Raw genomic sequence first — 21,255 nt, 5'->3', positions numbered from 1 at the left:
CACAGGCCCTGCAGGCCTCGAAGCCGTGGGGCTAGGAAGAGCTCCTGAGCCTGAGAATGTTCCCTAATTCTTATACACTTCCTTTTGCAACCCAAATAACTACCCGAGGATGACCCAAGAGATTTCTCTGCAAGACAGAAAATTCTAGGACACCAAAAAACCCTCAAAACTAAGTACTTTAAAACTCTCAAAGACCTTCTAAGAGAGTAGATGTGTTCTGGTTGATTTAACACAGGGCTGCCTGAAGTGAAATACTTTTTTTCCTTTCTCAAGCTAAATTGCCTTCGCATGATTCTGCCATTCCCTTTTCTCATCTATCTGGGATGGACAGCAGTTGATCCCTTTCTGGGGAGCCTCTGGGGCTGCAGCTGTCCATAGGGGCTTGGAGCCCTTTCATGGTTTCCTTTCCAGATGCGTCACAGCCCACGGTGACGTGCTCTTTCAGTGACAGGGTGAGAACCAACGCTCTTATCTCTCCGTACCTGCCGTATCTGTGCCTTTCTCATAGTTTCTTGGCATGACCCATGTCTCTTTCTGGGCTTCTCTGGGTATTTGTCTATCCACAGTCTACATCCCTGAGGGAGACTGTTCTGCAGTCCCCTGAGCTTCCTCCTTGAGCCTAAGGCTCAACAAAACAGTTTTTAATCAAGGAGGCTTGCTCCTTTCCAAGACTTCCAGGAGTTCTAGAAGAGACTGTGATGTTTGGGTCAGTCCCCTGTTAGGTGCACAGTGGGGCATGTGCCACAGCCCCCTCCATCTGTGTGCTGCTCCAAACTAGGCCCATTCGGATGCTGCAGGTAGAGAATGCCTCTGGCTAAGCACCCTCCCTTGGTACCTAGAGCCCAGGCCCAGACCACAAAGGCCTTAGACACTCTGAAGGAGGTTAGCCCCCGACGAGAAGCAAGCCACAGGATTACAGGTTGGGTCTGAGTCTGAAGAAAGGTGCCTGTGACTGTCACTTCCTGTAGCTGCCTGCAGGTGACCAGAACGTGCTTGGCTCACTCTGCTCTTGGCTGTGCTCTCTGTAGGGAAGTGTTTCTGATCTATCCGCACTGCCACTCCCTGGCTTTCTGGGGCATTGTGGCTTTTCTTGATGGTTGGACAAAAAGCCTTTGGGGCCTGAAGGAACTGCTGTGCTTGATGACAGACAAAGGCTATTGATGGCTATAAATCACTTAACAGCAGCCTCCTGTACTGAAGAGCAACCCAAGGCATTGACTGTCTGTTCTGAGGGTGCTTCTCCAGTGGTGGCCTGGGAAGGGATCTCACAAAGTGACTCAGAGCCCCAGCTGAGTGAAATGGGAAGAAGTGGCCCACTTAGGCAGTGATTCTTAAATCACAGGCTGGCAAGGCCTGAGATACAGAACCCATATCACTCCACTGACTCGAAGCCCCCCACCCCAGGTGGCCCCCATGTGACCCTACGCCAGGCACCACAGGGCCAGAGTCCAAGGTAAAAACTGAGGGAAACAAGAGATGGCCAGAGGAGAGGTGAGGGTGGATTGTGATGAGCACAGGTCAGCAGGGTCAGGACTCTTTTCAGGTTGGCGACTCTGCTCTCACCACCCTAGACCCGATGCCTGCCTAGAGCTGATTCTGGAACAAAGCTCTGAGCAGAGGCATGGTGCCCACCCTTCCACGGTCCCCCTCATGGGTGCCCTCACTTGTTCCCTGCCTTGTCGTGGGTATCTAGCTCCCTGTGGGACAGCTGTAGTCCTTATACAAACATGCTGATGTTTGAGCCATCTCCTTTTTTTTTTTTTAATAACTTAGGATTGTTTAACATGTTTATTTTAGGATGTAGCATGCTAAAATCCCAGTGGCTTGGGAGGCTAAGGCAGGAGGATTGCTTGTTGAAAGCCAGCCTCCAGCAACTAAGTGAGGCCCTCAGCAACTTAGCAAGATCTCAAAATAAAAAAAAGAAAAAGGGCTGGGAAATGCTGCTTGGTGGTTAACTGCCCCTGAGTTTAATCCCTAGTACCAAAAAAAAAAAAAAAGTTTATTTTGTCACATAAAGTGTTTTCTATGGGGTCTGCTGCACTGTGCAGTGCCATTTGTTTCTACACTAAATGTCACTGGCTTTCACTGGACTTTACAGAGCCCCTGTCTGTCTGTCTTTGCCTCTGCCCTTAACAGTCAGGGCCAGTTGTCCCTTCATCACTGTCCAGAAGGTGCCTGGAGCACCCCTCCAGCCCAGCTGTGAGCACCAGGCCTTGGGGGTGTGGAGTTACTTAGGAGGGTCTGTGCCCAAGATCAAGGGTAGCTCTTCCAGCACCCAGCATAATATCAGGAGCATTGGAGGTGCTCAGCAGATCCCAGGGACACCTCCTGGGAGGGGACAGAATGGGCTTTTCCCCTCATATTTCCTGTTCCTAACATTCTTCTATTTTCAATAATAGCAGGCTCTTGTCACCATAATTGAATATAGAGAATTTTCATAATACAAGTTGAGCAGCCCTAATCTGGAAATCCAAAATTTAGAAGTTTTTTGAGCTTCAGATTTTGGATTTTGGAGGAGCTTATCAGATTTTTGAATCATGTATTCTTAACCAGTAAAGCCTATGCAGATATTCCAAAACCTGAAGCACTTCTAATCCCAAGAATTTCAAACATGGGATAGCCAACCTCTCGTATTAATAATTAATATTTGCATGATACTTAACAACACGCTGGACCCTCAGCTAAGAGCTTTATACAGTTGACCTCCTATAATCTTTGCTGGGAGGAGGATGGGAGAGGCTAAGTACCTCGCTGAGATAACTCAGGTAGCATGTGTCTGGCCACTCCCTTCCTCACCCTGGGGATTCTAACCAGACCAGAAAGCTTGTTAAAATCTGCTGCCTGCCCAACTCTGATAAAGTCAAGCCACCATCCAAGTGAAGAACCCTGCCCTCCTGGTACCTCCTTCCAGTTGAAGCTGGGCTAGGTTTCCACGGGGACTCTGAGGCCAGTGCTGGTCTGAGCACCAGTAAAACTGGCCCCTAGTCAGAAGAATCTTCAGAAAGCCCTTATATTCAGAATTGTGTTACAAGCCATACGAGTCCTTTCCCGCTTCCAAACCTAGAAAGCAACCCCTGGGAAATTCCCCAGAGTGCAAGGAAAGGCCCAGGAACTCCTACTCATGTCCTTGTGGATTGGAGGACCAGTCACTAGGTGTTTTCTAGCCCTGATGTAAACCTCAGTCCTTTGTTTGTTCAACAAACTTGCTTTTTTTTTTTCCTCCTGATACTGGAGATAGAACCCAATCCTTTTCATTTTTTTTATTTTGAGACAGACTCTTGCTAAATTGCAGAGGCTGCCCTCAAACTTGCCATCCTCTGTCTCATCTCCTGAGTGTCTGGGGTCACAGATGTGCCCGCTGCACAGCTCCGGCAAACTGTTGGACACCTGAGACTGTCAAGCACTGTGCAGAGCATGGGTTTGAGAAGACCCAGACAGACACTGAGGAAGACAGTCATATAAACCAACATTCATGAGGCAGGTGACAGGGAATGCAGGGAGCAGGCTCCCAGTGACATGCCCAACCCACGAAGGAAAGGTAGTGCAGCACTTCTCTGGGCTGGAGCACCAGTGTGGAGCCCTGCAAGCCCCTTCCCAACCAAGGGCAGGCAAGTGCTCCAAGAAGGTGGCAGGGTGCCGTCCTGCAAGCGCAGGAGAGGACAGGGCGGATGCCGCTGGGCCGTTGGCGCTGCTTGTGTGTGTCTGGGGCAGATAGATGATGTCGGGGAAGCCCAGAACACTCTGGATGAGAACATATCCATTTAAACCACTCTGAATCTAGTTCATAAAACCATGTGTCAATATTTTTAAAGTCACATAACTAATGAAGAGCTCTGCCAGACTCAACAGACCGCATCCCAGTGGGTGATAAGACAAGTGTGAGCGCAGTGGAAACCACCAGAGGAGAGGCTTTTCTCAGTCTTCTGGGTTTCGGGTTTATAGTGAGGCAGCTGCCCTTGGGCAAGAGTATTCATTCATCAGGTCCTGAAAAATGAGTCCCAGTCACTGCACCTCCATGTTAGATTTAGGCAATAACCATCTACAGGCAAGTAAGAATTTGATCAGGGCAAAATCAGTGGGTCCCCTTAGGCCAGCAGAAGGCATCTAGGTTTTTGTCTGCCAAGTTCATGTGCCCATCTTTCCGCAGGGCTGAGCTGAAGAGAAGCTCCAGGAACCCTAACTGTGCCAGCCTGTTCTCTATTCCTGGGGTTCTGCTTCCACCCCCCAAAATAGGCCTTGTTTCACACTCACCATTTTCTGTGCAGCACCAAGCAAATCTGATTCCTAAACATTTCACCAGTACCCACTTGTGTTCCTAGACTCTTGAGTCCAGAGGTAGGGTCCCCCATCCTCCTTGCCCCAAGGCCTGGTCTGCAGAGGAAAAGTGGCCTCACAAGTGAGACGGTGAATGCTGGACACAGTGGTACATGCCTGTAACCCCAGCTACTTGGAGGCTGAAGCAGGGGGACCCCAGGTTTGAGTAGAAGCAAATGCGCAGCACCTGTGCTTGTTCTGGGGCCGCTGTCAGGCTCCACAGGGCCGGGGCCCTGAAGATGGAGGGAAGAAGCAGCTTCATACAGGGAGCTCGTGGCAAAGGGCTGAGTCCTATTTCTGCCCTGTTTACCCCATTATGCAGCAAGAGAGCATCAGAGGCAAAGCAAGTGTCTGAAGATAAGGCTTCCAGAGTGACAGTGACCCAACCCAACCAGGCCTGCCCCGAGTGGCCAGCCTCAGACACAGGCAGGGAACAGTTTTGGGGACAGGTTCTGTCTATCCAAACATTTCTAGGCAGATGAAGAACCAGATCACAGTTGGTGACCTTCAGCTCTACAGCCCTTATTGAGGAGAGGAAGTTCCTTACTAGTCAGGAGGAAGATGGTAGTGATGTGACAGACCACCATAAGTGCCCATCCATAGGGTACCAGTGTGGCCTCAGGAAGGCCCTGAAATGAGTCCCCACCTTCAGCAGAACCCTTGGTAAGGGCTAGTAAAAATCCTTGCTGCCTCCTTCTCATCTTCAGGGGGCTTATAGCAAGCGACACAGGATCATCTAATGTCCTTAGATATCCTTAGCAGTAGACAGGGTTTGTGGTCCATGGGCTCAGGGAGTCTCTCCAGCTCTGTCTCCCTCTGCTCACATGAACGATGAGAATTCTGACTTGTTGTGAGATGATTTGGCTGAGTTTGGCACTGCACATGGCATCAGGCTTGCCCAGAGACACCTAGAGGTACTTCTGACCTCTGGTTCCAGAACAAGCCTCAGCTCTGCCCCAGGCCTATGGAGAGGAGGAAGGGCTGATGGTTTCCCAGGTTTCAGGAGCTATACTGTGTCAAGGAAGCCATCTGTGCCCTACCCACATGGCAGAGTGTAGCTCACTCACACACAGCCTTCTATATGGGAGGTTGAGGTGAAAATAATCCACTCAGCCCTCTGCCTCTCAGAGCCTGGAACCCTGTGAACAGTGCCCTGGGCAGATCCCTAGGTACCCTGACAGCTCAAATAGCCCTATGTCCACCTGCCAGAGTGCCTCCTACCTGCTCCTCCCACCTATTCTTGGCACCCCCGTGGCCTGGGACAGCAGACAGACAGGCTGTGCAGATGCAGTAAGCATCACTGGAAGCGGAAGCAGGCTGTCCTGGTGGTAACAGCCTGTAGGTCCTGTGGGTGGCTCGCTGCACCCTCAGCAGGGCCTCCCCCGGCCTGAGCACCTCTCTGGCCTTGCTACCGTGGGAGGCCCATTCAGACAGCTCCCCTCCCCTTAGCCTCTCTAGCCTGACCGTGTGTGCCCCAGACAGTGGCTTCATGCTCTTCAGAAGATCCCTTCCCCTTGGATTGACCAGAGCCACCCTGTGGGAGCACAGGCATCTCACAGACCTGCCGCTGTGCTCCACCTCCAGCCCATGCAAGTGGAGGCAAGGGTCCTAGGAGAAAAGGGTTTTCTGGAATGGGCAGAGTGAGGCTTGGCGTGCCTTAGGTAGGTAGCAGCTCCTCGGCCCCAGGGTGGGAACTGGGATTTTGTATGCCATTCTAGATCAGGGTCTCCATGCTTCCTCCCACCCAGCACAGCCACTTGGGCTCCCCAAAGCCCAGGGAGGCCACCGCTAGGAGGTGCTCCAGATCTGGGCCCCACCATCTCTGGTAGAAGAGCTACGTGGTCACCTTCTATGGCCTCTCAGTTTCCTTCTGCACATTAGAACGGCAGTCCTCTCCTATGAAGGGGTTTGTGAGGAGTAGGTGAGAACACACACCAAGAGCCCAGCTGCATTCTGGTTTCCTTGCGACCATTAGTGACTTTGTGACAAAAGCCCTGCTGAAGGGCCCATTCCCTGGCATCCTTGAGGCAAAAGGCCTTTTCAGAGGTGAGCAAAGCAAGTCTCACTTTAAAAGCATAGCATCGCAGAACACCCCTCTCCCTTGAATGTCTTAGTGCCCAAAGGCTAGTTTTAAAATCAGAGTCAGAGCTGGGGGTATGGCTCAATAATGGAGCATTTGCCCAGCATACACGAGGCCCTGGGTTCCATCCCTAGCACTGAAAAAAAAAACTCCAAGTCACCCCCTTCTGAAGCCAGTATACTGGTCCAAGCTCTGTGCTTGGTCCAGGGCTACAGAGCCAGCTCCCACTGTTGGGACATGAAAGACTCCCTGGCTGGGAGTCTCAGCGGGGCTGTAAAGCTGTTGGGGGCACTGCAGTGGCTCCCTAGCTCCCCCAAGGTGGCTGGCTTCTGTGTGCCTTAGCCACACCTCCTCTGGACAGCGGTTCCAGTTCCAGTTGGGCAGCAGCTGGACTGGAGAAAGGCATATGTGTCAACACCATAAAGGAGCCAACAAACCCTAATTGCCCCCTTCTGTAAGGCCGCACAGCACACACTGCCACCTGGTTCTGCTTAGGGGCCAGGGCTGCTGCCCGTATGCAGGCCTGCCCCGTGCCTCCATGAACAGAGCCGAGCCTTGGGAAGAGCACTGCTTAGTGGCTAGCTTTATGCTGACAAAGAACTTTCTGCACTGTCAACTGCTGGGGCAAGCCCTCTCCCCCTCCCTACCACAGCCACTGGGCCTCCCTTTGGCAAGACCCTAGACCCTTACTTGGATGCCTAACCTCCGGAGACTTCCTTTTGAGCTAGAAAAACAAGTGGTTGAAACGTGCCTTGTTGCAGCAGGCCCCGCCTGCTGGACCTATAGAAAGGCCCTGGAGTGGGCTACGCCTCACCAAAGAGGAAACCTGGCTCTGGCCTCACCCACGGGGCCTGTTGTGTCTGGCTCCAGAGGCCTGCTCCTCTGGGCTTTTCCATGCCTGGGAACTAGGCCCCATTCATTTCCCTGTGGTTTCATGGGAATGTCCAAAACGTTCAGCAGGTTGCAGCAAGCCCAAGAGGAGAGAGGTCAGTGAGAGGCCCGAGCTGTGACGTGGGTCACTCTGCCCAGAGGCTTGCAGCAGGGTGCATGGCCCAGCTGTAATGGGCTCCCATGGCAGTCTGCCTGTGGCCTTCCCTCCTGAGGTGCCCTCCCTCCAGCCCCCAGCCACACTGCCTGCAGCTCCCTCTCCAGGCCTCCACTTTCCAGACCCCAGGCCACCAGCTCCACCCTGGCCTGGCCTGGCCTGGGAGGGAACAGCAGCAAAGATCTTTTAAAGTTTCCCATCCCCAGCAGCCCTCAATTCCATGCTGATCAGACCACTGCCTTCCCATCACACCCCACTCCCTTGTAGTTTTCCGCCACATAAACTCAATTTGGGGCCACTAGGAGAGTGGTAGGTCTGCTGTGAGGTGGCCACTGCCTCTGCCCCTGCAGGCTCCCAGCCCTGGAGAAGGGGCTATGCTCGGGTGCACAGCCTGTGAGAGGCCCAGCAGCTGCTTTCACAGCCGTGGAGGAGCCTGAGGGCTCCCAAGCCCACAGCGAGGATGCACCCAAGTGGGGAAAATGTGGTCTTCAGAAGAAATGAATTGAAACTGGCTGGGAGCGATTCCTATCAAGTCTCCAAGTTAGCAGTTTTCACCAAAAGCTAATTGAACAATCTCTGTGAGTGGCCTAATTCCATTAGCATGAGACTCCCACAGAGTGACAAGTGCCCTGGTGGCTGAGGGCAGGAGAGGCAACTCCTGTCTCACTCTTGGTTTTGGTCTTTGAAAATGGATATATTTTCTGATTTGGGCAATAGCCATGCCACTCAGTCCTGGCCTGGGTTAGCTCCAGGTCACTTCCAAATCTACGCTGTCTATTCCACGAATGGAAGGGGCAAGGGTGCTCCTCATCTGCTTCAGCCGGTAAAATGGACATTCTTGAGAGGCCAAGTGCAGAGTATCTGAGGTCTGAGGGCAAGACTGGAGCAGGCTGAGTCGGGAAGGTGGGAACTGCTTCTGTGCCTACACCTGGGGACAGACCCAGGAGTGAGTGCCAGCCTCCCTCTGCTTGTCTCAAGCCACTGAGCTCCAGGAGAGGAAAAGAGCCAGCTGAGAGACAGAGCTGTCCTGAGTCTGAACCATGCCTACCTGTACCCCACATCTGCCCAAGGAGGTGGCCCTGACCCGAGGCCATGATAGTTGGCCTAATGGGTATAGTTCCAAACACACACCAGGTTACCCATTCTGCTCCTGACTGACTGTGGCCCTGGGCAAGGCCCTTCCTCTCCTGGCCACTGAAGCATGGGTATCAGTAAAAAGCCCTTCAGGGTGCTATATGGAAACAGCTGACATGGGACAACCCTCCTGTAGGGACTGTGGTAGGAGGAGAGAGGTGTGGGTGCTGTACACGGCCTTGCTTAGCACACCCAAACCCTGGAGGGCCTCCTCACACTGAAGGGAGACACCGGGATCGGCTCCTCTCTCCTCCTGGTGGCCTCACCCAGGTGCTGGGGGGCTCCTGAAGGCTCTCACCCGCAGCCCTCTGCCCTGAGGGCACCTTCGGCTTGCTCTTGAGAGCCTTGCTCCTGCTTCTGCCACCTGCCTTTGTTTCCTGAACCGCTCCCCAGCTTCACCATCTTGGAGGCTTCCTTCTTGGCAGCTCCAGTGACCTTCCCTGCCCTTCCTCAGCCTCTCCACGTTTGCCTGAAAACAGCCTGCTACAGCTCACCTTGCGACCCTCTGGTCAGGGCCACTGCCTCTGTGCTCTCCTCCAGCTGCCTGGGCCCAGGGTGCCCCTTGTGTAGCGCCAGCTCTTGGCCCTGGCCCACTTCCTGCTGCCTGCTTCTGCTTCAGCATCAGGCCCTCAGCCTCCATCCCAGCTGCCTTGCCTTTCTCTGTCCTGCCCCTGACCACCCCTGCATCGTTCTTTGAAATGGCCCCCTTTGTTCAGCAGCCTCCTTGGCCCCCAAAGGAGGACCAGAGGCCAGGGTCAGGTCTCCACCCAGGCACAATTTGGCCTCCATTCCTTACTTCCTAAACTGGCCTAGTGCTCCCCCACCCCACCCCCATTCCTTTGTTGTTTCATCCTTCATGTAAAACATTTCCTTCCTCTGTCACCTCTTGGAATCAGTGTTTTGCTCATTGTCGCACTTTCTAGTGGATGAATTCTGGGGTCACAGTGCCACTGAGGCAGTGGGCCCTGGAGGCATGAAAACTACTGCTTAGGGAGTAGTGCATTTGAAACCGATCGTTTTTCTGTTGGTACATTAAGTTCCCAGGGCAACAGGAGCATACAATGTGGGGGGCGGCCAGGTGGTACCCAGGGCAGAGTGAGGCTGCCACTCAGAAGTTAAGAAAGCAAAGAAATAACTGCAGGGTCAGGCCTACCAACTCTGGCTGTTTAAATAACATGCCACCATCTTGTTCAGGAAGTGGGGAAGCAAGAGCAGGAGACAGTGTGGCCTCCTCCTGGCCAGCTTTGGAAGTTGACTCAGGCAGGGCACTGGTATCAGCATAGCTGGGGCGAGTGTTTTGTAGGGAGAGCTGCATGCCCAGGTAGGAAGGCAGTGGTGACAGGGACCCAGCGCTCCTGACTCCTGAGCTGCAGCCTGGAGTGCTCCATCCTTGGAGCATACAGCATGTGGCCCATGACCAAGAGGTTATCGCAGTCACAAAAGCCAGGTGCCATGATGAGGACAAAGGGAATATCCAGGGAGCACTGCCCTCCCAGTGAGTGATACCCAAGAAAAAGCGATGGGGGAGTGTGGCCTAGGGTTCCAGGCTTTGGAAACGACAGGGCAAAAGGACAAAAACAGAAAGGGCATAAGAATTCGGGACAGCTGGAGACAGGTAGGGGACGAGGAGAAGGGGCAGTCAAGAACGTAGAAGCCATCGGGGCCTACAACATGCTTTTCCCAAGAGGAGGAACTACAGCAGGGACAGTGGGAGCTGCTGGGGGCTTAGCTAGGACAGGAATGTGACCAGGCTTGGTGTGAAGAGGGAACACGAGCAGGGCATGACTAGGAGCGGGGAGGCTAGTTGGGAGAAGGTGGCCACCTAGAACAAGGGTGGTGGCAGCATGGTAGTGGGAGAGCAGGAGAGTCTTCTAGAAATCTAACCCAAATCCCAGAGTTGTGGCACCCAGACTGTCACATCATAATATGTGTAGTGATAAAGTGATATTTATTTAGGGCCATGCACTTGTCCTTTTTACCCCTGCCTGGTTGAGATGGCTGTCTTCCTCAGCAGGGGCAGATGTTTTAGTTCACATCTCAACTAGCTGCTCTCTGACCCCTGTTAGACACTGCCCAAATGTCCTCCTTTGAGACATGACGTCTCCCTCTTCTAACGTTATCATACGAGCACATTCACTTCTTAGAGGCAAAGGAGTGGCCTTAGTAAAGATAAACAAACAAACAAAGCAAACCCCCAGCATTTCGTATTCATTTGCGCTTATACTTTTGTCACTGTACACTTGGGAGACGCCGTTCTAGACGGGAGCCGCCTTCGCTGTGTGGAGGGGTGCGTCCCTTATGCACTGTCTGCCATCAGGGATGAGGGCCTTGCTTAGCTGCTTCCTGGGATGAGAAGCCTTACACCTGCTCCCTCCCGCTTACCCCTTTCCTTCCATTCCAGGCCCTGCAGGCCCAGGGCACAGGTAGGGGATGCCCAGAGTGAGGGCTGAGGAGTTTGCAAACTGGCATCCGTGGCCTTCCTGGCCGGCAGCCGCCTGTCACAGCACAGCACTGCCGCAGACCTCCAGAGTCGTGGGGCCCCAGTGGTGGCGGGCTCCAGATGTTCAGCAGATGCCAGGCCTGGGACCGAGGCCCCATCTCTGAGGGCTTGGCTTGCTGTTCTGGAAGGTGATCCTGGCTGACAGCCATTCCTGAGCCCCTATTTAGAGCAGTTGTCAGGCAGTTGCTGAGTTCCAGCTCCCCCTCCCCAGCAGGCTGATGATCTCATGCCTGTGCCATGCTGTCACTGGGGGAGGAGGTGGCTTATAACTGAGGACAGGTGCCCAGAGCAGGGGGTAAGGTCTAGGCAGGACAGTGTGCAGGGCCGCGTCCCTGCAGCATGTTCTTGGGGCCTGGTTTGAGTCTCGGCTGCTGGTTTGTGCCTGCAGCACTGCACCCCAGGAGCCTGATCAGATCGGATGAGAGGATTCTGCTGTCGGAGGCCCCTCAGCCACCCTGTGCTTCTTCAGAGCCCGTTTGCCCACCTCGCTCTCAGAACCAGCTTTGGCTCAGGAAGAAACAGTGATTGGGAGCCCCTCAGGGCTCAACCTCTGGACCTTGCACCACAGGGCTGTAGTTTCTAAACTCTGAGGCTCTTTCCTGCCTGAGAGTTACTGGGTTCTAAGCTTCTCCTGCCACGTCCCAGGTCCTAGGAAGGAAGATGGTGGATGCCCCCTGCTGGCCACTGTTTGAATTGACTGGGGATGGACTGTTGACCCCAGGGAAGGGTGTCTTTGCTGCCCCCAGATGAGAGCAGGGATGCCTACCCCTCTTGTGCTTCCCAGACCACTTCTGCATCCTGAGGTGCCTGACCCCATTTTTCACAGGGAATCTTGAACTCAGAAGACCTCTGGCTGCTGGGGGCTTTGCCCAGTTCAGGGTCACACAGCATAAGTGTGGGAGAACCAGGATTCTTAAATCCCTGGCTCTGCTAAGACCGACCACCTTCCCGTCCCCTGCCTGCCCGTATGCACAGGCTCACCTGTTCTCTCCACTCCTCCTCTCCCCACCTTCAGGCATGAGGAGGATCTTAAGGACAGGCTTTGGGGAAATGGTCCTTGCAGCTTCCCTAGAACACTAATGAGCCTTATCGACACCCAGGGAATTTGGACTTACTGCTGTGCCAGCTCCCTGCTGGTGACAGTGGTGTTTGAGGCTAATGCTTGACATCATCAGTCTGTCTTGAAGAGAGTCCACAGGCTGCTGTCTTGATTCCCAGCCACAGGGAGGACGACAGGGAGGAAAGGTGGGACTCCAAAGGAAATGGAGGCCAGAGACACCAAGGGACCTGTCCAAGGTCAACCTCTGCATCCAGAGTTTTTACCAGATTATTGTCAGGGTTAGTCAGTATGTTCTTGTTTCTTTTCTATCCTCTCTCCCCCTCTCCCTCTCCCTTTCCCCCTCCCTCCCTCCCTCTGTGGTACCGAGGATTGAACCCAGGGGTGCTCTACTCCTAGTCTTTTATTTTGAGTCAGGGTCTCATTGAGTTGCAGAGGCCGGCCTCAAACTTGGGATCCTCTTTCCTTGGCCTCCTAAATAGCTGGGATTACAATCATGTGCTGCCACACCCAGGCCACGTATACTTGTTTCTATACAGGCCGCAGGTGACTTGTGGAACTGTGCTGGGGTCCAGGGAGGAAAAGTAGTGGATTCACTGGAGAAGCAGATCCCCTGGAGTCTGTTGTCACTGTCTGGGGCCCCTGGCAGGAGCCCACTCTGTACCCTGTCCCTTCCCTCCTATTCTTATCCTTGTCCTTACTTGAGACTGAGAGAGATGAAGCAGGAACTGGAAGCAAGAGGCTGACTCTGCCCAGAGGGGATCTTTGACCTGTGGTGTGAGGCATGGGCCACCCAGCACAGCCCTGCTCCTTGTCCCTGCCTGCCCGCCAGCAGTCTTACCACAGCCCTGCTATAGGGCCATGCTGCCACCTACCGGCCTTGCTCATGAAATGCAGCCCAGGGTCAGCCCTGAGGTTGCAGGTGTCTCCTCTTCATCCAAGGAACAGACTGGGTGCCCATAGGATTCTGAGACTGCATGGGAGGAAAGTCTGGAACTGTGCCTGGCTCACCATAGCAATGTCCGTTGAGTGGACAAGCGCATGAATGAACGAATGTGAGCACATGAAGCCTGTGGGCAGTGCTGGCCTGACTGAGAGCAGACTGCAGATTACGGGAGATGCTTCCCAGCAGGAACTGGGTGGACAAAGTCAAAGTCTAGGTATAGAAACCAAGCAAGAAGAGTCTAATGGTACTGGATCAGTAACTGGCCCAGGAGGGATGGAGAGGAATTGGGCCTGGCCTTCTGGGAAGGTTTGGGAAGGGGCCAGGCAGGGAAGAGGACCACAGGGCATGTTGGCCACTGGGGTGGCAGGCGTGGGGGGAGGAGAGCGCAGCTGTGTCTGAGGGACAGCTGTGGACACCCCTGTTCCGCCATCTGCCTTCACGCAAGCCTATGGTCTGTTGCTGGCACCAGCCCTGATATGCGTTTGAGGAAGAGGATTGGGAGGGTCTGTGGCTGGTTCAGGGTCACACAGCAAAAGTGTGGGAGAACCAGGATTCAAACCACATTTCAGGAAACTTGGTGGTCAGAGAAGGTGCTTGAATGCGCGGGTTTCGGCAGGCACTAAAGGGCACAAGGACATATCGGAGGCTGGGAGTAAGCGGCCACTTGAAAAGCTGTGGCTGTAACTCAGGGGTAGCACAGAAGCTGCTTATTCCGTGCACTGGTCTCCTACAGCGGAAGGGCCAGTGAGGCCTGACCTTACAGTCACAGCTAAGCAGTGGTTCTCCCCACTCTACTCCAAGGACCTCTTGATAGAGGGGCCAGGTGTGCCAGTGGGCAGAGCCTCCACCCTGGGCCTGGGCTGCCCCAGGCCCCATCTGCTGGAGCACTCCCTGCCCCTTCTCTGTCATGAGAGCCCCTGCTTTTCTTTCCAAGAACAAGGCCAGATGATGAGGCTGACCCCACAACACTACCCTCTCCTCCAGGAAGGGGGCTCATCCCAGTCCTCCGGCCGCTGCCAGGCCTGCAGAACTTCCTCACTGACCCCTCCTGCCATGGTGGGAGAAACCTGGGCTTTGACAAAAGCCTGGGGAAGGCAGGGAAGAGAGAGTCTCCCCTAAGCTGGGCAAGGCCCCAGCAGACCCTCACCTCTCCAAGGAAGCAGGCTTTCCCCATGCAGATGCCCTGGCACCAGAATCATCTGAGCCACCTTCCTGGAAGCTTCCACACTCAGGGAGATGGGTGTGAGCCAGGGGAGGAAAGACAAAGGACTTGGAGGATCCCATTGACCGGGTAGTGGGAAGGTCCTCTCACACCGGACCTGAGGGTGCTGGAGAGCCAGGCGGAACGCCGCCAGTCTCCAGGGCCCTCCAGTCCTCCCTTCTCACAGGCTCGTGGAGGAGTTCATGCTCCTGGCCAACATGGCAGTGGCCCACAAGGTCTACCGCGCCTTCCCCGAGCAGGCCCTGCTGCGCCGGCACCCTCCCCCGCAGATGAAGATGCTCAATGACCTGGTTGAATTCTGTGACCAGATGGGGCTGTCCATGGATGCCAGCTCTGCGGGGGCCCTCAATGTGAGTGCTCAGCAGACTGGGTGGCGGGAGGCCCTACCGGGAGGAAAGAGGAGGGAGGTCTAGAAGGCAGGTAAGGTGGTCTCTACTTCCACCATGGCCCCTTCCCCTTCAGCCAGGTCTTCCCACAGTGGGGAGGGAGGACTTGGTGAAAAGACCTGAGTCACAGAGACCCTGATGACATGGGTCCCTCACCAGGACCCGGTCTTGGACCAAAAGGCTTACAGTATGGAAGCCTGGGATTATTGGAAGTCAAGGAGTGTTCCTTATAGGAGGCGATTTCAGGTGCTCCCTACCTGGAGCTAAGCATCAGGGGGCTGAGGAACCCAAGCTCTGGCTCTGCTCCCATAGGAGGGAGACTTCTCACCCAGGCCCCAAGCCTAGGGGAGGCAGAGAGGTACTTTAGGTCAGAGAGCTGGGCATCAGTCTGTCAGGCCAGCCACCTAAACATGGAAGGGCTAATCTCAGGCCCCGTGTGGGCCAAAGGTGATGGGCCACACCTCCCGCACCCAGCATAGCAGGTCTGGGCCCATGGCCAGCTTCCTCCCAGAGTTGGTATCAGATGGTCGACAGTGATGGGCCTAGAACCTCTCCCCGAGCCTAACCACACTCACACAGGTTTCTGGGCTTCGCTTCTAGAAAAGTCTGACCAAAATATTTGGAGATGACAAGTACTCGCTGGCCCGGAAGGAGGTGCTTACCAACATGTACTCCCGGCCCATGCAGGTAAGGAGGGACCTGGCCTCTGTCCCCATTCTCAGGAACACCCACAGCCCTGACCGGTGATCTCCATGTGCATACATAGCCACCAGCATTCCTGCTCTGCTCTGGACACCTGCTGGAGCAGGCAAGGACCAGGGTGGCACTGAGGAACACTCCTTGGGGGAGGGGAGGATGGCTAGGCAACATGTGGGACAGGTGACTAGCCTGTGCTGTGTGTGCAGGACGGTGTGCTCCAGTGCTCAGGAGCTGCTCCAGACGGAGACTGGCTGGGGACTCCAGAGGGAAAAAAGGTCTCAGCACCCAACCAGTAGAGAGCTCATCAGGAGAAGCACAGTCAGCCGTGGGCCTGGGCTGGTGTCTGCAGGCAGGTGGCTGCCTTTGAGGTAGACAGGTGGGCTGGCTCCTGGCAGCCTGTTACTACCCTCCAGACTGTGCTTCAGCCCCTGCAGGGCCCAAGCATCCTGGGAACAGAGGCCATCCCAGTAGTCTGTCAGATCAACAGGAGCTGCAAATGCTATGGGGACAGCTCTGGGCCCCAGCCCTGCCCTAAGCAGTTACAGGCCAGTTTTCTGGACCCAGCCACCAGCAGATTCAGTCTGTTCCCCAGAGTCAGATGGCCTCAGCTACTTGCAGCTGATTTCCTGAACCTCATAGCTCTGCTTGGAGTAGAGTCACTTGGACCTGGCTGCCCTTCCCTTGCCCCCAGTCCCAAGTGTCTGTCCCCCACCAGGCTCCCCGGCAGCAAAAAGGAACTGTGCATGGTACCCCCCCAACACTTTCAGCTTGGCCAAGAAGACACAGCAGCCCCTGGGCCAGCCTCTAGAAACTGTCCACTCCAAGATCAAGCCAACTGGAACTCCATGACAGATTCCCCTCCCAGAGTCACTGGAAAAGACTAGATTCTCCTGGCTTTGCCTGCCAGTGACCTCAGAAGCCACCTCCACCCAGGGATATAATGTCAGGGAGTGAAGAAGGGTCTGCGGTATTCCACTCTCCCAGCCCCATGAACCAGGGCAGGGACAGGGGACAAGGCAGAGGGAATAGCACCAGCAAGCATGAAGGGGGTGGGGGAGGCTGGGTCCTAAGTAAACTGCTGTCGTAGGACACCAGGGCTGCCCTGGAGATAGCTGGTGGTCCCCTCCCATCCCACCCTACCCAGAGACACCTCCACCAGCCAGGAGGGAGCCAGGGCCCTTTGTCCTCTTCACCCCAGTTTGTGGAACTGGGCCACCACTGAGAACAAAGGCCAGACATGGCTTGGATTGGAGGCTGCGCTCACCTCCCCCAGCGACTTGCCCCGGACATAACCCAGAGCCCAGCAGGTGCTGGAAGGGAAGCAGAGTTAGGGAGCCCAGCAGGTCACCGCCAGCTGTGCCCTGGATTCCAGGGCCCTTGAGCTCAGAGTAACCGGAGCCTGCTGTCCATTGGCCAAGTGCACAGGAGGGTGTATGTGTGAGCAATGGGGAGGGAGCAGGCAGGGGGGCCAGCACAGGCGGCTATGACTTAGAGTCTCAGACAAGGAACCTGGTCACTTGCTCCCAGGCAGCAAAGGGGCTGTGTCCAGGATCCAGTCAGGCTGTGTTGGGGCCCAAAAGAAGGTTCAGGGTGCTTCCTGTGCCCCAGATCAAATCTCTGCCTTTAGAACTCTGATCTCTGTCTTGGCCCCATGGAGGCTCAGGATAGTAGGCTGGAAAACTGCCCCCTTGGCTGCTGTGGGGTGGGGCATTGTAGGGCACAGGGGTGCCAGGGTGCAAGTGTGGCCCTCAACTGGGCAGGGATGAAGACCAGAGTGCTTGAGGTTGACCCAACCACAAGCCGCAGAATCCCCTGCAGGCCCGTCCGGGAGACAGCACCTTGGACTTGTATCCTCCAGCAGAGACACGCTTCTGCTCCCCTCAGCTTCTGCTTTTGCCTCCAGAAGACAAGTCTGCAGCCCTGGGCAAGTGTGGCCACAGGCTTTCCTCTCCCCCTTTGTCCTGACTCGGTGGCAGCCCCATAGACATCCAGGGAAGGGACCACCCTCCTCTCATTGTTCCTGGCAGGAACTCAGCAGCCACGGGCCCTAAGGAGGCTGAGCTCCTGCCCAGTTGACCTGGCGGCCACAGGACCCTGATGGGAAGAGGCCACCCAGTGTCCTGAGGGTTCCCAGCACCCCATTCCCACCAGAGGTGGAGCCAGTCTGGGCAGCCTGGGAGGAAGCCAGCTTCTGAGCAGGATAGGGGCCTGGGCGTACCCGAGCTCTGCCCAACTTTGTGGCAGCCCCTGGGGTCCTTTATGCAAAGTGGCCTCAACATAGTCTTACTCCACTCACCTGCCTGCTGCCTGTCACTTTACTGTGCCAAGCGCCTGGGGCCAGACTCTGATGTCAGTACCCTCCTGGCCCAGCCAACACTGAGACCCGCCCCCTCCCCCAGATGGCGCTCTACTTCTGCTCAGGGGTGCTGCAGGACCAGGCGCAGTTCCGGCACTACGCCCTCAACGTGCCTCTCTACACACACTTCACCTCTCCCATCCGCCGCTTCGCTGATGTCGTGGTGCACCGCCTGCTGGCCGCTGCGCTGGGTGAGGGTACAGCTTGGGGCCCAGGCAGGCCTGTGCGGCTAAGGGCTGCCACCCCAGAGTGAGGAGGGCCCAGTGCTGGGAGGCCACACTTCTGTGACCATGGAGCCTCAGAGGGACAAACAGCCTGGGTACAGGGGATCCTGGGCCTAGATGCTCTCCCTCTGCACAGGTGCTGGGGGACTGCAGTGGGGCAGCTCCAGGGCCCCTGCCTCTGCCAGCCCCAGCTCATGCCTGGGCTAGGGCCCCATGCTGTCTGTCACCCAGCATGGTTCATGCACCCTCTTCCCAGGCTACAGGGAGCAGCCGGAAGTGGAGCCCCATGCCCTGCAGAAGCAGGCTGACCATTGCAATGACCGCCGCATGGCCTCCAAGCGCGTGCAGGAGCTCAGCGCCAGCCTCTTCTTTGCTGTCCTGGTCAAGGTGAGTCCACCAGCCTGACAGCTTCCCCTCCCTCTGCCCTACCTCCACTCCTGGCTGCCTCCTCCCTGGAAGTCTTCGAGGTGTGACCGTGTAGGCCCTCCCTGGGAGGGTGCTATGCTGGAGCACTATCCCCACAGGAGAGTGGCCCTCTGGAGTCAGAAGCCATGGTGATGGGCGTCTTGAACCAAGCCTTTGACGTCCTGGTGCTGCGCTACGGGGTACAGAAGCGCATCTACTGCAATGTGAGTGTGGCCGGCTTGAGCAGGGAGGCAGGTGTCCCCTGGGGACCTAGCACCATGCTCCTGGCCTTTTCCCCTTACCTGTTTCCACTTCACTGCGGGGGTTCATCTGAATGTCCCTGGCCTAGAGCAGCCATTGGTAGACTCACGAATGTGGAGATAAGAACACAAACTCAGGTTCCTGCTGTCGCCATCCACGCTGGAGGGACATGGGCTGTCGGGTCCCATTGTCCCCTCAGCTGGGGCACATGGTAGCAGAGTCCAGAGCTCCGACCCCAAGCCCTAGCCCTACTGATAGACCTTTACAAGACACTCAGCTAGGCTCAACTGGGATGGGACTCCAGGCCAAGGGTCAGGCTGGGCCCCGTCCCCGAGACCTAGGCGCTCAGAGAACAAGCCCAGGGTGGCAGAGTATGTGTGCCTGGGGATGGTTTTGTAGAAACATAGAAAGGAAAGGCCAGAGGATGGTCCAGGAAGGACAGGTGCCTTGGCTTCCCCAGGGGTCTTGGTCCCTGTCCTGATGCTAGCCGAGGGGCCAGGCTCTAGCTGGCTCTGTGCTGAGCACCTGGCTCCTGTCCTGGGTTGAATCTCCTAACGTCCTAAGTGCCTGGGGGAGTCTGGCATACAGCGTGGAATGGACTAGCATTAATAACATAGAGCATGAGCAGAGTCCAGCTGGAAGTAATCAGGGCGCTGGTGCTGAAGTTCACTGAGCAGGACCAAAGTTCTCTGAGCAGGACGGAAGTTCAGACCTAGGTCAGCTCTGCTGTTGTCCGCCCTCAGCCTGTGCTACCAGACCCCGCGCCAGCAGGGGGCGCAGTCCACAGGCAGTGCCAGCAGCATGGCCCACCTGCCTCATCCACCCCCAGCCATCCCTTGGCTCTTGGTCACCCTCAGGTGCTGAGTCAACCAAAGGTGGACTGGCTGGGTCTCCCTGAAGCTGGCTGGAAGTAAGAGGCCAGGGACGGGGTGGCCCCTGCTTCAGGTCAAAAAACCAGCAGTGGGGTGGGCGGCAGGGCAGGGAGCTTCCTCATGACCAGTCAGTCAGAGGTGGGTCAGGACAAAGGGCCACCTCCACGCAACGGGGCCTTCCGGGGTTAAAGGTCAGGAGGTGGCACCCAGAGCCCAAGGCCTGAGGTGCTGGCATGTGCACCCCCAGGCGCTGGCCCTACGATCCTACCACTTCCAGAAGGTGGGCAAGAAACCCGAACTCACGCTCATCTGGGAACCCAAGGACCCTGAACAGGAGCCAGCACGGCAGGTCAGAGCCCCGTCATATTCCCTCTGCCCCGCAGGTCGCAGTGGGCCCTCTCCTGCCTCCTAGGTGTCCCCTGTGCCCTCATCTTCCCCCTGCCCTCCCTAGCACTACAGGCTCCAGGTGGGGCTTCAGGCCTCCATGCCAAGGCCCCTGCCACACCCAGGGCTCAGTTGGCCTCCTGACCCTTACTTGGAGACACCTCTGGGCAGCTCTCTGTCTCTCTGAAGCAGGAATTTTTAACTTGTGGGGTCCCCTTTGAGAATCTGATGGAGCTGGGGACCTTAACACCCATGTTCATGTAGAGCAGCTGTCACTCCAAGGCCAGTCCAGCTAGCTTGTCTGCCCTGACCCTCGGGAGCACTCACTGCGCATCAGCGAGGTTCACAGGGCTGCCTGGCTCCTGGTTGTCCCTCAACCCCGTGGCTGAGGCCTTGAGCAGCTGTTTACAGGGGTAACAGGAGTTTCAGAGGCTGAGGGAGTGGGCCTCCATGGCCAGCTGGACACACAGTGGTGGAGCTGGGTTTTGGCCACAGGCCCCTCTCTGTCCCCGCTTACTGGATTCCGCCACAGGTCATCACCATCTTCAGCCTGGTGGAGGTGGTCCTGCAGGCGGAGGCTGCAGTTCTCAAGTACAGTGCCATCCTGAAGCAGCCGGGCCCCGAGGGCTCCCTGGCCCTGGAGGAGGACGAGGAAGAGGATGAGGAGGAAGAGGAGTCCCATGGTGCACTGGAAGACTGAATGCCAGCCCTGAGCCTGGCCCGAGCCAGCCCCACCCCACTGGCTTTTAGGAATAGGACCTTTTGACACCAAAGGGAATTTTTAATTTGGTTTTTAACATCTCAGGGGTTTGTTTTTATTTTTTCAGTTTATTTTATTTTTGCAGCTCAGTTTTTAAATGATGAACTGGAGGGGAGAGGGCAAGGCTGGATGGAAGGCTGAGGCCTGGATGGCACTTCCTCAAGCAAAGAGGGCTCCAGCCTTCCTGAGAGGCCAGCCCGCTTCTGCCAGGCCACCCACTGCCCTCCCCTGCCCAGGAAATGGGGGTTTTCAGCAAATCAGTGTCATGGAATAAAATCAAGTGTGCAGTGCTGTGTGGTGTGTGAGGTCCGTGGAGAAGTGGGCAGCAGGGGCCCTCTGCACCCAGGGCAAGGGACTCTGCTCAGGATCCACCCCCACAGCTGAGCTGGAGCCACCAGCTCTGATAACCCCTGACAGTCCTGGGGTGATTCAGAGCTGGCTGCATGGCAGATTGATGCCAGGGCCTCATCTGGCTGATGAGAGATGTAATTAGTATGCATGACAGTGAGCCACCTGTCACCCCGCCATGTGGCCGTGTCCAGACCTGCCCCCACCATTTCCTGTCTGCCATGGGCCCCATGTATCCACAGGGATGTGGGTCCTGTGACAG

The 21,255-nt window shown here is 55.9% G+C and overlaps 1 protein-coding gene across 9 annotated transcripts in view; it reads left to right on the top strand.

Annotated features, from left to right (window-relative positions):
• Dis3l2 (DIS3 like 3'-5' exoribonuclease 2) overlaps nt 1-20,935 on the top strand; it is a 332,047-nt gene extending 311,112 nt beyond the window's left edge. For 5 of the 9 annotated variants that reach the window (XM_071619539.1, XM_071619541.1, XM_071619540.1 and 2 more), the window contains exons 15-21: nt 14,465-14,648; nt 15,285-15,371; nt 17,783-17,930; nt 18,220-18,350; nt 18,488-18,592; nt 19,749-19,850; nt 20,418-20,935. In XM_071619539.1, the coding sequence (XP_071475640.1) occupies nt 14,465-14,648; nt 15,285-15,371; nt 17,783-17,930; nt 18,220-18,350; nt 18,488-18,592; nt 19,749-19,850; nt 20,418-20,585 (925 nt within the window). In that variant the 3' untranslated portion in view covers nt 20,586-20,935. Of the gene's footprint in view, nt 1-14,464; nt 14,649-15,284; nt 15,372-17,782; nt 17,931-18,219; nt 18,351-18,487; nt 18,593-19,748; nt 19,851-20,417 lie in introns of those variants that run through there. The other 4 variants (XM_071619543.1, XR_011709223.1, XR_011709224.1 and 1 more) reach the window with 4 other exon arrangements.
• Nucleotides 20,936-21,255: the final 320 nt, after the last annotated feature.

This window comes from Marmota flaviventris, chromosome 11 (assembly GCF_047511675.1).
Source record: "Marmota flaviventris isolate mMarFla1 chromosome 11, mMarFla1.hap1, whole genome shotgun sequence".
Taxonomy (NCBI): domain Eukaryota; kingdom Metazoa; phylum Chordata; class Mammalia; order Rodentia; family Sciuridae; genus Marmota; species Marmota flaviventris.
This window is presented reverse-complemented; position numbering and strand designations above follow the sequence as displayed.